General features: G+C 40.2%; 1 protein-coding gene across 20 annotated transcripts in view; it reads left to right on the top strand.

Moving 5' to 3' along the window:
- Positions 1–17,709, top strand: part of DENND1A (DENN domain containing 1A) — a 501,269-nt gene that overhangs the window by 29,038 nt on the left and 454,522 nt on the right. For all 20 annotated transcript variants that reach the window (XM_054509412.2, XM_064579581.1, XM_045883119.3 and 17 more), the window contains exon 2: positions 11,373–11,443. In XM_054509412.2, the coding sequence (XP_054365387.1) occupies positions 11,402–11,443 (42 nt within the window). In that variant the 5' untranslated portion in view covers positions 11,373–11,401. The remainder of the gene's footprint in view (positions 1–11,372; positions 11,444–17,709) is intronic.

The raw sequence follows: 17,709 nt of genomic DNA, 5'->3' as shown, positions 1-17,709 counted from the left end.
CGCTTTGGGGATTCTAATTACTGATATATTTAGGCTGTGTGAAGTTGTTCCATAGGTCAGTGATGCTTTGGGTTTGTTTGAATTTTTCCCCTTTGTATGTTTCATCTTGGATAATTTCTAAAACAATGTCTTTAAGTTCACTAATCTTTTCTTCAGTGTTTACTCCGCAGTTAATCCCATTTGGTGGATTTTTCATTGTCATTTTTATCTCTGGGTCTTCTTTGAATCTCCCATGTCTCTTAATTTTGTGAACACTTGAAATGCAGTTAGAGCAACTCTTTGAATGTCTTTTTTTTTTTTTTTTTTAAGATTTTATTTATTTGCGAGAGAGAGAGTGAGTGAGTGAGAGAGCACAAGCCATAAGGCTGGTGGGAGTGGGGAGAGGCAGAGGGAGAAGCAGACTCCCTGCAGAGCAGGGAGCCCAATGCGGGACTCGATCCTGGGACTCCAGGATCATGACCTGAACCAAAAGCAGTTGCTTAACCAACTGAGCCACCCAGGGGCCCCATGAATGTCCTGTCTTCTAATTCTAACATCTGTGTAAGTTCTAGGTTGGCTTTTCTTGTTATGGGTTGTGTTTTCCTAATTCTTTGCATGCCTGGTAATCTTTTTATTGACTGCCAGACACTGTGTATTTAATTTTGTTGGGTGTGGGATATTTTTGTGTTCTTATGAATATTCTTGGACTTATGGCAGTGATCTGAGGCAATCGAAGGCTCTTCTCATTTGTTTTCCATCTCTCAAGATAATCGTTGTGCCTTGCTGCCTGATATCTTGAAAATCATTGTTTCATATATTTCATAAATTGAATATGAAAGAGTTTGATTCTCTGGGTTTTGATTTTAAGATTTGTTAGGTGGGACTGAAGCAGTACTCAGCTTAGGATTAATTATTCCCCATTACTAAGGTAATACCCTATTCTATCCAATGCACTGTGAATAATATAAAGAACTTAAAAAAACAAAATAATTTCAAGTGAGGTGCTGATCTGATGCCTCATCACCCCTGAATACTTCAGTGGGCTTTTCCTACAAATAAGGACATTCTCCTATAAAACCACAATCTAACCATCAAAATCAGGAGTTAACATTGATGCATTACTACATTGAATCCTTAGACCTCATTCAAATTTCAGTAGTCCTAGTAACATTTTTTTTTTTATTACAGCAAAAAGATCCAGTTCATAATCATACATTGTGTGCAGTTGTCATGTTTCTTTGGTTTCCTTCAGTCTGAAAGAGCTCCTTAGTCTTTCCTTGATTTCTGTGATCTGACACTTTTAAAGATTACAGGCCAGATTATTTTTTAGAAGATCCCTCAATTTGAATTTGATTGTCTGATATTTCTTAAGATTAGATTCTGGTGAAGCATCTTTGACAGGAATGTCATGGAAATGATGTTTTCCCATTGCATTCTAGCTGTTTGTCTCATTACTTATGTTGATCACTTTAATGAGTTGATTAAGGTAGTTTTTGCTAAACTTCTACACTCTTTTCCCTCTTGCAATTAGTATTTTGTGGGAAGGTACTTTGAAACTGTGTAAATGGTCCATTTCTCATTCAGTTTTTTTTTTTTTAAAGATTTTATTTTATTTATTTGACAGAGAGAGACACAGCGAGAGAGGGAACATAAGCAGGGGGAGTGGGAGAGGGAGAAGCAGGCTTTCCGCCGAGCAGAGAGCCCGACGCGGGGCTCAATCCCAGGACCCTGGGATCATGACCTGAGCTGAAGGCAGACGCTTAACGACTGAGCCACCCAGGCGCCCCCATTCAGTTTTTTTTTTTTAAGTATTTTTTTTTTTTTAAAGATTTTTTTTATTTATTCATGAGAGACAGAGAGAGAGAGAGGCAGAGGGAGAAGCAGGCTCCCAAGGAGCAGAGAGCCCGATGCGGGACTCGATCCCAGGACCCTGGGATCATGACCTGAGCCGAAGGCAGATGCTTAACCATCTGAGCCACCCAGGCGCCCCCCCATTCAGTTTTTAATTCACTTATTTATATCAGTGTGGACTCATGGTTTCCTGTTTTATTTGATGGGTTAATAATCTGTTAATGTCATTATTGAATTTGATGCTTAAATTACTCCAGATCCAGCCAGTGGGAGCCTTTTCAAGCTGGTCTTTTGACAGTTCCCAATCATTCTCTGAGCACTTCTTCGCTTTCTGACACAATAAGATGTTCCAGCTCATTTTGTACTTTCTCTGCCCCAGCCCTGGAATCAGCTATTTCGAAACCCAAGGAGCTCTGGTTCCTGTTAGAGAAGAGTTGTATTTAGAACCCAACGTCTGGGTACTAGATATACTCATTGCTGTTGGGGTGTTGCTGCTTCTAGGCCCTGTCAGTAGACAAAGCCAGGAAATATGTGTATGTTTAAAAGTCAGGTTACATTTACATTTTATTTCCTTATCTATATATTTATTGAAAACCTTGTGTTCACACTAATGCCTCCAATTCAAATCCAACTCTACAGAATTCATTCTAGTTTCTTAATAACTTCATTTGTGAGAAAGTAGGCCTTCCTTACTGGTCTTGGGCCCCTTCACCCCTACCCAATATGGATATTCTCTTTCACCTTGTTTTCCTAGGATCATCATACCTACTCCAGTGGTTTGATGTGTCCCTGCCCTCCCCACTGCCCTATGGGTACCTTGCTTGGACTCTGGCTCCCCATCATGCTAAGCAAGCCTGCCCCAAACCCACATGGCCAAACTCTTCAAACCTACCCAGGCTTCCACACCCCACTCTAGGGTACCCTTGTGCTTGGACATGCTCCTCAACCTCTTGGGCTCTGACAGCTTTGTAACTTCCTTTGAGGAATGTGGGCACATTCTTCACTGTACTTATGTTTCAGGCCTGGCCATCCCTGTGTTTGAACACATTTCTCACTCCACTCAAGTTCTGGCTCCCCATGCCAGGCTGCTTCACCTAAGTGAATGCCTTCCTTATCCACTTGGATTTGGCATTGTATTGCCAGGCCACCCCTTAGCATAGATATCCTCCTACCCAGCTCATGTTCTAACATCCCTTGTCAGGGTCCTTGAGGGACATTTTCCTCACCCTGCTCAGGCTTGACACCCCACACTGGGCCATTGCCTACATAGACATCTACCTTGCTTTGCCTATGTAATAACTTTAGGACTAAATTATTCAGCAAGAACAGAGGAAAAGTTAGGGAAGGGAAGGCTTTTAAATATTTTTTAAGGATAAAAATGTTAATGAAATAGATATGATCTTTGCAAATGTTAATATGGTTGAAGAATCTATATTTTACACTGCAGTTCAGCACGGTGGAGAATTTCTTAAAACAGTATGGAGTATTGGGGTGCTCGGGAAGCTCAGTTGGTTAGGTGTCCGACTCTTGATTTCGCTCAGGTCATGATCTCAGGGTCTTGCCATGATCGAGCCCTGTGTCAGGCTCTGTGCTCAGCAGGGAGTCTGAGATTCTCTCTCCCTCTCCCACTGCCCCTCCCCCTGCTCTCACAGGCACACATTCTCTAAAATAAATACATCTTTAAAAAAAAAATGTATGGAGTATTGCACATTGCTGAGGGGTGTGCAGGCACTGTTTTTCTTCTTGGAACTCAGCTAAATTTCTTCCATTAGCTTGTTCTGCTCAGGGTGGCACGAAAATATTTCCATAGGCATATATGGAAAGGTGAAACTTTGCAACTCCTCGCACAGCAGGATCTGTGTATCTTTATTAATCTGATCCTGAGAGCATTATTAGAAATGAAAAGTTAAGTGTAAAATCTTGAAACAACTTGTTTGTATAATTACACAACTAAGTTAATCATTTTCTAACAAGTCTCAACAATGACTGCATTCTTCTATGGAGGTGTTAACTTGTTATGGGTTAGAAAGCACCCTTTGATACAGCATTTTCAGCCTGGGAAAACGGCTTTAATTTCAGAGTTCACTGAAACAAATGGAGACTTGTTGGAAATATTAACACTACCCTTTTGCTTGTTTGTCTGGCTTAAAGGAATCAATGTTTAGTAGGTGATGTTTGCTAGTATGTTCTGAAGTGTATACAGTTTCTCTTGACTATGTTGTCAACTTTAAGACAGTTCAACTGGTATGAAGTTTGAAATAGACCTCAGCTCCTTTAGCATGTAAGTTTGTAACTAAAGAAACAGAGGTGAAGTCAGATCATTAATCTATAGAGAATAGGTTGCTATTTTGCTTGATAGATACTAGCTGGTTTGAAGATTAGATGCTGATGAAACGAGTAAGGTGTCCTAACACTGTGTGTGTTTCAATTTGTAGCTCTAAATAACACTTAAAGGGATGAGGGCCCAGCATTATAGCATGGTTACCATATGCAGCGAAGATTCATTTTATGAGGAGTTAGTGTTATATTTTTCTCCTAATCTCATAATATGTTGTAATTGAAGAGAAGTAGATCCTAATTGAAAGCTGATGATCCAGCAAAGTGATCAATAGCATGATACTCTAAAACAACAACAAAAAACCCCATTAAGCTTTCCTGCTGCCTGAATCTTGTCAAAGCCTTTGTCTGTTTCATGACTTCAAGCTGAGTGTACTTAATCATTTTGAGAACATGGCCCTGAGCACTGAGCATGGCCCTTCCAGTGAATCACCGAGAATTGTGTTCAGAAGAGTGGTATTGAATAGAAATGCTCTCTTGGCTTACTTTCAGGCTTCATTCTCCCAGAAGCAAAAACTGAACAGACCTCCCTTCTTTCAAACACATTTTAGCTGTTTGTGTGTCATTTTTCTGTATTTAAGAGCCAAGGCTGTTGTCAGGTGTGACTTATTGATACCTTTGACTCCAAAGGAAAATATCTTTAAAGAGTAACAGTCATGTGTAAGCAGTGTGTATTCAGTAAATTACCTCTTGTCAGAGGGAAGCAGTTACTAGGAGCCGGAAATCACATGTCAGGTGTTGGAGGAAGACTCATGCATCAAACACTTATTATGCCAGGTGTCAGACCAGGGTTATGAGAAGGCTGTTGGTGCCCTCAAGAAGCTGCCAGTCTAGAGGGGAAGGTGGATATTTAATCAGAGGTACATGGGTGGTTCTCCACTGGCTGCACATTGGAATAAGTTGGGGGAGCTTTAAACAAATACTGGTGCCTGGAGATTCTGATTTTAATTGTTCTGGGGTGTGGCCTGGGCATTAGGACTTTTAAAAGCCCCTTGGGTAATTGTAATTGCATCAGCGTTGAATGTGGTAAGAACAGCAAGAGTGGGGGAAGCACAGGGTGCCTTGGGAATGTAGAGGAGGGGCACTTAACCCCGTCTGCGCTGTGGGCAGGGGGGATTGAGAAAGGCTTCCTAGAAAGGAAGAAGTGCCTGAGCTGAGGCTTGATGAATGAATTTGTCAAGTGCAAAAGACTGGAAAGACTGTTCCTTGCAGAAGAGCATCTGAATAATGTCAATAATGTCAAACGGTAAAGTGGTTAGAGCTTTTGGATGATTCATGTTGATTCTGCTACTCTTTTGCTTTGACTTTGGCTAGTTTATCCTGAGTTTCAGTGTCATTTTTTTTTTTATTTTAAAGTTGTAGCTTTTTTTTTTTTTTTTTTTAAAGATTTTATTTGTCAGAGCACAAAGCAGGGGGAGTGGCAGGCAGAGGGAGAAGCAGGCTCCCCGCTGAGCAAAGAGCCTGATGTGGGACTTGATCCCAGGACCCTGGGATCATGGCTTGAGCTGAAGGCAGATGTTTAACTGACTGAGCCACCCAGGTGTCCCAGGGTCCTCCTCTTTAAATGGGGGTAAACACACGTAGGGTAGTTGAAGATTAACAGAGATAGTGCATGTGAAGTGCTTAGCATCATGCCTGGCACACAGAAATAGTAGTGGAAGGGGTACGGTAACGGTGTACCTAGTGAACCAGAGTATGGCTTGTTGAGCAGGCTACAAGTAGTTCTGTACAGCTGCATGTTAGGGTACAGGACTGCAGGAGGTGAGGGTGGGTGGCAAAAAAAAAAAAAAGTTGCTTGGCAGGTAGGCAGGGTTCCAGATCATTGAGAGAAATGTAAGGCAATTAATAGTGGGATATCATGGCAGAACCAGGACATTTCCATGGTAATATGTTAAGCTATATCATGAAGTGTTCTGGGAAAACTTGGGTCCATATTGGAAAATTGGCTCTGAATATGGTATTCTCAGCATCATTACGTGTACTGAATTAGCAGTGAGTGTTAATAGGACAGAAATAGGTTTTTCGGTTCCTTTAGCCAAGTAGTTAAAAATATTGAGCATCTTGAGGAGTTATGGAGGAAATAAGCAGTCTCAAGGTAGTCTCAGAGACTCTCTGGAAATTGTTAGTCTTAGGTGTTTATAGGCTTAATGAAAATATTAAGAGTCTCTTGGCCATTTGCATTTAGAAGAGACACTTTTAAATTTATTTTTTGATTTGCAGAGAAATAGAAAATGCTTCCATCTGCATTGGCTTCACTGGCCCTTAAAATAACTTATGTATATTTGTTGGTATGTTATATAACTTGTCACAACATTAGTCACCACTTCTTCCATAAGGCAACATGTAAGTGATCATGGATAAGCATGACTATAACTTATAATTATAGTCCAATTTGTTCTTAGTGTTTTAGTCAGCTTTTTGCCTTTTTTTTTTTTTCTTAAGGAACTGTCATAATCTTTGGCTCCATGTAATAGAACTCTCGCAGCTATTTGAACTGAGTGAAAAACTTAGGTAGTTTTATTATTACTCATTAGAATGAGGCAGTAACTATGGAAAGCAATAGGAGTAAGCTTCCGTGCTTCTACAAATCCTATTTTTCTTTGAAATCTGTTCTATTGCAAAAGCACTGTTGATGGATTACTAAGGTATACCTTAAGTTTATTTTGTTTTATGTACTAAGTTATTTGGAAGAAGAATTCCGTTTAACTTGATCAGTGGTTCATTCTTAAAGTGTGATCAATAGTCCAGCAGCCTCAGTATTACCTGCTAGTAAGCAAGTATTTGGCTACTTGTTAGAAATGCTTCTTGGGCTCTCCCCCCACCCCTCCCAAACTCTGGAGTAGGACTGGAAATCTCTTTTCACAGGCTAAAGTTTGAGAATCACGGAAGTGTATAATCACTCCTATCATTGAAATCTTTCAGACCCTGGGAAAGGCTGGTCTGTACTTCCTTTATTTCTTCTACTCAGTATTTGATTCTGGCTATGTCCCAGGCACTGTTTAGGTACCTGGGTAACACTAGTGGGTAGGAGCGACAAAATCCTCCTGCAGTTTACATTCATAGGAGGGAGACTGACAATGACCAAGATTGTAATAGATATGCTGTGGAAAATTAGAATTAGATGGTAGAGAGTGTATTGGGGAAGGCCTTTCTGAGGAGGTGAAATAGAAGTTGAGTTTTGAATGACAAGAAGGGCCACCTATATGAAGATCAGTGCAAAGGGCTGTTAGAAATGAGTTTGGTGTGTTTGAGGAGCTGAAGGAAGGACAGTGTGCCTGGAGAGCAGTAGCAAGGGGAAAAAGGTATGAAATGAAGTTGGAGAGAGAGGGAGAAGCCAGATCATGTAGACCCTGTAAAGACTTTTTTCTCCCATCTTCAGTTTTTTTTTTTTAAATTGTGAAATACATGTGAAATTTACTGTCTTAACCATTTTTGTAGTGTACAGTTCAGTGGTATTAAAGACATGCATACTGTTGTGCAACTATCCCCATTATCCATCTCTAGAACTAAGACTTCGAGTGATGGGGGACACTTTAGGGAGTTTTTAGACAGAGGACTGACCTAAACCGACTTTGCAATAAAAGGATTACCGACCACTAAGTTGAAATCTGATTAAAGGAGGGCAAGAGAGGAAGCAGCAAGATCAGTCAGCAGGAGAGTATTGCAGTCATCGATGAGATACGGTGATCTGGCAAGGATAGCAGGGTTGGGGATGCTGAGAAGCATTCAGATTCTGGTTATATATATATATTTAAAGATTTTATTTATTTGACAGAGAGAGAGATAGCAAGAGAGGGAACACAAGCAGGGGCAGAGGGAGAGGGAGAAACAGGCTTCCCGTGGAGCAGGGAGCCCGATGTGGGGCTCGATCCCGGGACACTAGGATCATGACCCGAGCCGAAGGCAGACGCTTAACGACTGAGCCACCCAGGCCCACAGATTCTGGTTATATTTTGATGATCAAATCAACAGAATTTGCTGGTTGTGACATGTGAATGATTGTGGCTAATATATAAAAGAGGGGTCAAAGATGATATCAGGTCTTTTTTTGTCTGAATAATTGGTGGAATTCAAGCGACTCAGGTTTGAGGAAGAAAAGCACCATTTGTTAAATTAGAAATGCTTCTTGAATATCCAAGCAGGGATGTTGAGTAGGCAGTTGGATAAGGGAGTCTGGAGTCAGGGAAGAAGTCAGGTTGGAGACATGATTTTGGGGCTTGTCAGCATTTGCATGGTAATTAAAGCTATGAGGCTGAATGAGATCATCTAAGTAATGAGCAGAGAGAGGGAGAGGTCCAGGACTAAATTCAAGGGTAGGAGAGCTTACATGAGAAGGAGCAGCCAGTAAGGTAGGAAGAGAACCAAAAGAGTGATATCCTGGAAGGCAAGAGAGGAAAGTGTTTCAAGACAGAAAAATCTATCGACTGTGTCAAATGCTGCCAAGACGTTGAATAAGACAAGCCCTGAGAATTGGCCATTTTAGCACATTTTAGCAATGTGGTTGTTGGTAATCGTGACAAGTTTTTGCAGTGCTGTAGTGGGTTCAGAAGCCTGGTTGAAGTGTGTTAGAGATACGGAGAAGCAGCAGAGACAGTGACCATAGACAATGTTAGTCCAGTCTTCATTTAGAGACATAGCAGATCTGTACAAAATACCTTAACCTAATGGCACAGGTTAATGTATCAGAGCTTTAGTGTTAAAAAATTTGTTACGTAATATCTCCGTAGGCATGTGTTTTTTATTTCAATTTTCCAAATGAAATTTTGAGATGAAATTCAGCCAGTTGCAAAATCGGCTTAAGAAAGGTATGTTTATTTAAAAAGTTTTTTTGAAAAAGATTTTATTTGTCAGAGAGCGAGAGAGAGAGAGGGCGCGTGCATGCACGTGCAAGCCAGGGGCATGGCAGGCAGAGGGAGAAGCAGGCTCCCTGCTAAGCAAGGAGCCTGATGTAGGACTCAATCCCAGGACCCTGGGATCATGACCTGAGCCGGAGGCAGACACTTAACCGACTGAGCCACCCAGGTGTGGAGGAAAAAAAAAAAGAGTTTTTTTCTTTTAAATATTGGCTTATTTTAGAGCGAGCAAGTGCAAGTTGTGGGGAGGAGGGGCAGAGGGGGAGAGAGAGAGTCCTAAGCAGACTCTGTGCTCAGCTCAGAGCCCAACGTGGGGCTCGATCCCATGACCCTGAAATCACGACCTGAGCTGAAGAGTTGGGACACTCAACCGACTGTGCCACCCAGGCACCCCAGGAAGGCTATGTTTAGATTTTAGAAGGAGTCTTCCTGATGCTCTTTAAATAGCCTTAGAACATTCCTTTCTTTAATCAAACACTCTACTTTGAGATCATTTGAATGAAAGGGATGTTTCCGTAAGACATTTTCAACAATGCTTGGTGGTCAAAGGATGCTAGCTAGCTTGGTAGACCTTTTTGTATCCTCCTGCAGGGAAAACACACAAAAATTTTAAGGCTCTCTTCAAACTTCAGTTTACTTTGTTTTATTTAGCCTATTAAGTAAAATACTCTGCTTTACTGTCTGATTTTTAAAATTTGACAAGGTATATTTAAATACCTTGAACTTTAGAGCAGCCAACTCTTTTCACTGTAGGTACTTATTTAAAGCAAAAGCTTAAGTTTCTCTTCAGTGAAAGAATGATAATCTTTCACAAGAGAAATAGATTCCTGATTGACAAAACACACATTTTTCTACTCCTAAGGAAGTAGAGGGAATATTAAAATGTTTTATCGAATCTAATACCCTTATTTGTAAAATGCACCATTATATGTATTACTAAGGAAGAAAAAAAAATGCTTCCATTTAGCATTAAGATGCAATAGATTGTAAGAGATGTGGGAGTGTGGGGGGAAAAAAGTTCATCTTACAATCAATGAAGCACAGAATTCGAGCTCCAGGAGGGTGAATTCAGGTTCTGGCTGTGTTTCTAACTAGCTGTGGGACCACCAACAAGTCACATAGAATCTCTTTGCCTCAGGTTCCTCACCTGTATGGTGAGAATAATAATAACTGATCCACCTGTCCTCATAGGATTATAATGAGGTTGAAATGAGATGAATGAGAGTTATTTTGAGAAGTGGAATCTACTGGGCAAATTCAGGGTATTTATTTGATATTAACCGTTAGATCTGATCAGGTGACTGAGCTGTGTTGTCAGGTTTAAAATTTTAGAATTCAATTGTAGACATTTGAAAGTATAACATTTTCTCCTAAACCATTTTCAGTCAATCTGGAAATATCTTTTTTTGTAGTTTCAGAATCAAAGAGAAAACTCAAAGCTAATATAACCCAATATTCTCATCATTCAGAATTAACAACTGTTAATATTCTGTAACTGCTGTGATCTTTTTCAGCCTTATTTTGATATATTTATGACATAAAGAGGTAAAAGGATACAATAGTGAACATTCATATGCTTGCCAGCACAGGTGAAGCCTCCTATGTGGAAACGGTATCTTATATTTAGATTAGCATCCTGTCTTCATAATAGCCTAGTGATTTAGGATACCGTTTCTCTTGTTTCAGTCTTTAAAACTTGTAAATAAGCAAGTTAACTGCATCATATGTGTTTTATCCTGGAATATGCGGGAGAAGCTACTTTGTGCTAGTGTTTCCTTGGTTTGAGTTTCCTCAAAATTCTACCTGTGGCTTTGGAGATACAGCTGTGTAAATTCAAAATATGATGCCTGTGAAATCATAATCACAGCTAGCCTATTATTTGTCAGGCATTGTACCTAGACAGTTTTCGTGTGTTAAGTTTCACAATAATTCTTCTGGTTAGGTGTTTTCATTTTTTTTTTTTTCTTGAAGATTTTTATTTGAGAGAAGAGAGAGGGAGCACAAGTGGCGGGGGCGGGTGTGGGGGGCGATGTATGAGCAGAGGGAGAGGGAGAAGAAGACTCCCACTGAGCAGGGAGCCCAACGAGGAGCTTGATCCCAGGACCCTGAGATCATGACCTGAGCTGAAGACAGGTGCTTAACTGACTGAGCCACCCAGGCACTCCAGGTGCTTTCATTTTATAGATTAGGAAGATGTGGCTCAGAGAAGTTGAGTAACTTGGCCAAAGTTCCCCAGCTATTAAGTTGTGGAGCTAATGATTTTAAATAAGGTCTGCCTTATACCACAGCCCACATGTTCTATACCATGCTGCCTCAATCCTTGTCAGTAATCACAATCTGTTTCTTTTGTAGGCAGAACCCAGAGACCACGTTTGAAGTCTATGTTGAAGTGGCCTATCCTAGGACAGGTGGCACTCTTTCAGGTATTTGCATGTTTGATTATGATATGTGTTTATTGTATGAGATGGCTGTGCAGGACATGGCTTCTCAGCCTTTTGGCTAAGATCAGGTGGAGATAGCTGTCCATGTGGGATATGTGAATATTCTAAACTGTGGTTTATCTTTAAATATATTTGTCTTTCCCTTTTATTCCACATCATCCTAAGGAATGGAGAATAAGCACAGTGAACAATTTAAGAGTCACTGCCATGACAGGCTTGAAGTATGGCTTTATTCATTGTAATCATTGAGTTTTGGTTTGTATCTTTCACAGATGCCTGGAAGTCAGCTGCTTAGTATGAAATATTGTCACCTTGCTAATGAGGAAGGCTTAGAATTAGGTTACAAAATAATATAAAGGGAAATCTCTGCCACTAAACTGGAAGGAGATGTTTGAAATGGATTTAATGTAGTAAATTTTATGTCTGCTGGTAAAAGTTGGAAATGAGTTGAAGAAAACACCTCTCCTGGCTTTAGATTTTGGACTGATTTGGATGTGTATTCCTGGACAACAGGGTCTCAGATAAGGTTAGAGTATCTTGCAAAGACTGAGTATATTCTCAACTAAAATCCTTCTTGGTTAATGAGAAAAAAAAAATAACCCTGTAACCTAGTGTTCTTTTTCTTGGTAACTAAGAGAGTGATGCATTTGCCAGAGGTATGTCAGGGAGCAACTCTTGGTCCACACACACAAACAGTTGTGCGTATTACTTGGTGTTTAGGGAGAGTGAATTTACTTGGATTAGAAACTTGGAGTAATCAGGATTCCAGTGGTGCTCTTAATTGGCTATGCAGTATTTTCTATTTCATTACGTTAGACTGTAATACTCACAAAACAGCTACCTTTTATTGAGTATCTGTTCCTTTGTCCTATGTGCTTGACATTTTATCCTTACAATACAACCCTTTAAAGATAGTTGGGTGGCAGCTCCATTATACCTATGAGAAAATAGAATCTCTGGTCAAATAATTTACCAGGATCATCACTGTGCAGAAGAACCAGGATTTTTGGTTTCAAGTCTCCTTTACTCTGCTAAGTTGCCTTCTTGAGGGCCATGACCATGTTGGGCACATCTCTCCATGTCATCTACAGGGCTTTGCATAATGTCACTAATATTTGTTAAAATGAATGAATTTCTCTTAATAGCAAAAGTGATATAACTGTGTGTTCCACTTTCTGGATTATCTAATAAAGGTTACAAATTTGTGGTCATTCTAGAAGTAGAATGTTAACATCCATGTTAAGTTATCCCTCTTATTCTGCAAACCATTGCCTTGGGAAGCGTCTGTTATTAGGTGCATACCTGCAGCAGCCCCTCTGTGGGCCTACTTTACAGAGTAACCATTTGATGATGATGGCTATGATTTGACAGATAAATTTAGGGACAGAATTTTTCTTATTTTACAGTTGCTAATGTTTCCTCTTTCAGTGTTCTAGGATTTTTTCCTCCCAAAGTTAAAATGATTTTTTTTGGGGAAAAAGAACAAAATTAGAGAAGTACAAATAAGATGGAAGAATGAACAAAATGCGAAGTCTTTATCTTACCCCAGTCATCTTAATTCCTCTGCGCCATAGACAACGTCTTCCATGTTTAACCCTTTAGTATATTTTAAAAACTTTTAATTTTGAAAATATTTTTATTTTATTTTTTAAAGATTTTATTTATTTATTTGACAGAAGAGAGACACAGCGAGAGAGGGAACACAAGCAGGGGGAATGGGAGAGGGAGAAGCAGGCTTCCCGCCGAGCAGGGAGCCCGATGCGGGGCTCGATCTCAGGACCCCGGGATCACGACCTGAGATGAAGGCAGACGCTTAACTGACTGAGCCACCCAGGCGCCCCTTGAAAATATTTTTAAAAGATGAAAGTTATAAGAATGGTCAAGTGCATATGCCCTTTCCTCAGCTTTGTCAGTTGTTACCCAATTTTGCCATATCTGCTTTATCACTCTATATGTACATGCATACTCTTTTTGCTGAGCCGTCTGAGAATAAATTGCGGATATAGCGACCCTTTATCCCTACATACTTCAGAATATATCTCCTAAGAATTTTCTTTTTTTTTTTTTTTTACCTTCTTCTTCTTCTTCTTTTTTTTTTTTTTAAAGATTTTATTTATTCATTTGACAGAGGATGAGAGAGAAAGCACATGAGAGGGGGTTGGGTCAGAGGGAGAAGCAGACTCCCTGCTGAGCAGGGAGCCCGATGCGGGACTCGATCCCGGGACTCCAGGATCATGACCTGAGCCGAAGGCAATCGCTTAACCAACTGAGCCACCCAGGCGCCCTCTCCTAAGAATTTTCTTACATAACTCTAGTACAATTATTGAAATACAAGAATTTAATGTTGATATAATGTCAGTTGTCCATATTTAAATTTAATCAGTTGTGCTGATAGTATCCTTTATAGCATTTTCCTTTCTGATCCAGAATCCAATTATTCAGGGTCATGCAGTCCACTCAGCTTCACATGTATTTAGTTTCTTTCAGTAAGTAAGAGTTTTGCAGCCTTTCCTTACCTTTTATCACAGACATGTTTTGAAGAATTTAGGTCTGTTGTTTTGCAGAAGGTCTCTAGATTTGGATCTGATCATATCCTCATGATTAGATTCGGGTTATGAAATTTTGGCAGGGGTCTCTGTGTGTTATTGTGTATTATATCAGCAGGCACATGATGCCTGTCCCTTATTTGTGGAAAAAAAGTACATGGAACTTACATGTACAGTTTAGCAAATAATGATCATGTGCCCATGTTACTGCTTTCCAGGCTAAGAAATATAATGTTTCCTGGGTCTAAGGAAATACTATTACTGCAGGAGGGCTCCCTGCCTGGCCCTGTGCTTTAGTGGGCCCTACTTTGGTGCTCTTCCATGGGGCAGAGTCTCTGGGCCCTGTGGGACATGCCTGCTTAGAGCCTGAACTTTTCCATGGTAGACCATACTTTAAGTACCTAGGATCCCAGAATTTCTTGCCCAAATGGCCCTGAGCTTGTTTCCAGAGCCTGTGTGAGTCCCTTTCCTGGGGTCCATACTTCTGAGGGTGGGCTGGGCTGCTGGTGTATTCAAGGGATGGCCTAAATGTGGCTGTGTGTGGAGAGTAGGGTATGGGATGGAGCTTGGACTTGTGAGTGGAGGTGACTGCATGCTTGTGTGTGAGGTCCTTGGCTGTGTGGGGTGGAGAAGAGGGTGATGGGTGGTGGACCAGTGGCCAGTTCTCCCTGGATCAGCATGTTTCTGCATGGGACTCTGGGGAATCCCAAAATTCTCTGTATGAATCTGGCTTTCCAGGCCGTTATAAAGGTATATTTGTCATGATAGGAGGATAGAACATATTTTATTTAATATTTTGTAAGCTTGTTTCATATCTGTTAAATATTAACATACATGGTATGAGGGCCTCTATTTGTACTCTTGCTGAAGCCCTGTAAGTGTTGGAGGTGGGTTTGGTTGGCACCCCAGAGGTTCCTCCTTTCCTTTCTCCAGAGGTAACTATCCTGACTTTTATGATAATCATTTGTTTTTCTTTATAGTTTTATGACCTAAGTATATCTCCTTGAAAAATATAATTTATTGCTTGCTTCTGAATTTTATAGAAACAGAATTATTCTTTGTGTAGTTTTGCTGCTTTTTTTGCTCGAGGTTATGTTTGTAAGGGTTCTTCATGTTGTGTGTAGCTATAGTCATTCATTTTCATTGCTGTGTAATACACTGTAGGATTATATCACAATTTATCCGTTCTGTTGAAAACACTTGAAGTTGTGTGCAGTTTTGGGCTATTACAAGCGATGCTGCCGTAATCATTCCTTATACGTGAATCCTGGCGCACTTAAACGTACATTTCCTTAGGATAGATACCATACTTGATTACTGGATCATGCTAACCTGTTTTTCAAAATTATGCTAGTCTACACTCCCTCCAGCAGTGTTTGATAGTCCTTACTACTCTACAACTTCATCAGTCCTTGGTACAGTTAGATGTGTTGATTTTTGGCAACCTGATGGTTATATAGCAGTATCTCATTGTTGTTTTTATTTGCATTTTCCTGATGACTAATGAGACCAAGCACCTTCTGCTTATTGGCCTCTTGAATAGCTTGTTTTTTAAAGTGCCTGTTCAGTCTCTTGCTAACTTTTCTTACTGAGTTTTCTACCTTTTCCTCATTGATTTTTAAGATTATATAATGGATACTAATTATCTCGTTGTATGTATTACAAATATCTTCTTCCACTCTATGGTTTGTCTTTCACTCTCTTCGTGTTAACTTTGATCGTAACTTCTTGATTTTAATATAGTACAATTGACCAGTATTTTCCTACTCCACAGTTATGAAGGTATTTTCCTCTAAGAAATTTATGGTTTTGCCTTTCGCATTTAGGTCTTTAATCTTTTAAGGTTTTTAGTTTTCTCTCAGATGATTAGCTAATTTAAAAATTGGGAGACTAATTAGGGGTGCCTGACTGGCTCACTTGGTAGAGCATGCAACTCTTGATCTCGGGGTTGTGAGTTCAAGCCCTACATTGGGTGTGGAGCCTACTTGAAAACAAAACCAAAACCAAAAAAACAATTGGGAAACTAAATCTGCATTACTGGGGTCTACTACTCCTTTACTTAAAACATTTTAATAAAATGATCAGGTACTTCTAGGGGCACCTGGCTGGGTCAGTTGGTAGTGTGTGTGACTCTTTATCTTGGAGTTGTAAGTTCGAGCCCCATGTTGGGTGTGGAGGTTACTTAAAAAATAAGGTCTTAAAAAAAAATAATCAGGTACTTCTAAATCATACCAAAAAAAAAAAAAAATCACCTCACATTAAAAAAAAAAAAAAAAAAAAGATGACAGATCTGAGAAAGGCCAGTAAGAAATATTACTAGACTTTAGGGGCACCTGGGGTGGCTCAGTCGGTTAAGCATCTACCTTCAGCTCGGGTCATGATCTACAGGGTCCTGGGATTGAGCCCCCTGCATCTGGCTTCCTGCTCAGCGGGGAGCCTGCTTCTCCTTCTCCCTCTGCTCCTACCCCTGCTTTTGCTCTCTTCTTCTCTCTCAAATAAATAAATAGAATCTTAAAAAAGAGAAATAGGGCGCCTGGGTGGCTCAGTTGGTTAAGCGACTGCCTTCGGCTCAGGTCATGATCCTGGAGTCCCTGGATCGAGTCCCGCATCGGGCTCCCTGCTCGGCAGGGGGTCTGCTTCTCCCTCTGACCCTCCCCCCTCTCATGTGCTCTCTCTCATTCTCTCTCTCTCAAATAAATAAATAAAATCTTAAAAAAAAAAAAAGAAATACTACTAGACTTTAGAAACGGTTCTTTTCCCCTCAATTACTTTTAATGTCTCCCTTACTGAAGACATGTATTGTAAGCGCTCTGTGTACTGCACTCTGAAGAGCATTCCATGACCTCCATGGAAAGGACATGTGATCTGTCAGCTCCACTTAGTGCATCAAGACCCTGGACACTGAATGGGACACCTTGGAAACATCATGCCAGTTAAGATTTGGGTACACAAACTGAACTCCTGGTGCCTCTCGCTTTCTTTGGGAGTTTGTGAGATTTCCTAGTTGCTCTTGCCAGGGAATAAGCTGTTATTTGGTATTTGATTTTAGGTACCTTTTGTCTATTTCTACAACCTTCTTGTTTTTAATAAAATTTATTGTATTTGCCTTTTTTTGATACTGAATGCATTATTTTTGTCTTTTTATTTATTTATTTTTTTTATTTTTTATTTTTTTTTAAATATTTTATTTATTTATTTGAGAGAGAGAGAATGAGAGACAGAGAGCACGAGAGGGAAGAGGGCAGAGGGAGAAGCAGACCCCCTGCTGAGCAGGGAGCCCGATGTGGGACTCGATCCCGGGACTCCAGGATCATGACCTGAGCCGAAGGCAGTCGCTTAACCAACTGAGCCACCCAGGCGCCCTATTTTTGTCTTTTTAAACGATTGCAAGGAATCTGCCTTAAGATTAGTCTTTGTTCCTTGGATCTGCATCTCCGATCTCTGCCAAAGTATCTGAGCAAACTTAGGTATAAACCTTACGCTCTACCGTACTAGTGTCTGGGCATAATCTTCTCTTTGAAGTTTGTTTGCATCCCTCAGAGGGATTAATTCCCTGCTGTGAGAAGGTGGGTTAGAAGGCACTGAAACTACTTTACGGGTCTTTAATTGGAGGATTTAGTATACATTTTGTTCTATAAACTTCTGTGGGAGTTTCATTCTTACAATTTTTCTTATACTGTGGTATATTCTCATTGTAAATTA

This window comes from Mirounga angustirostris, unplaced genomic scaffold, assembly GCF_029215605.1.
Source record: "Mirounga angustirostris isolate CCGP_5_RB_7025 unplaced genomic scaffold, mMirAng1.0.hap1 SCAF_15, whole genome shotgun sequence".
Classification (NCBI taxonomy): Eukaryota; Metazoa; Chordata; class Mammalia; order Carnivora; family Phocidae; genus Mirounga; species Mirounga angustirostris.
The sequence above is the reverse complement of the archived record's forward strand: the minus strand, read 5'-3'. Positions and strand labels throughout refer to the sequence as shown.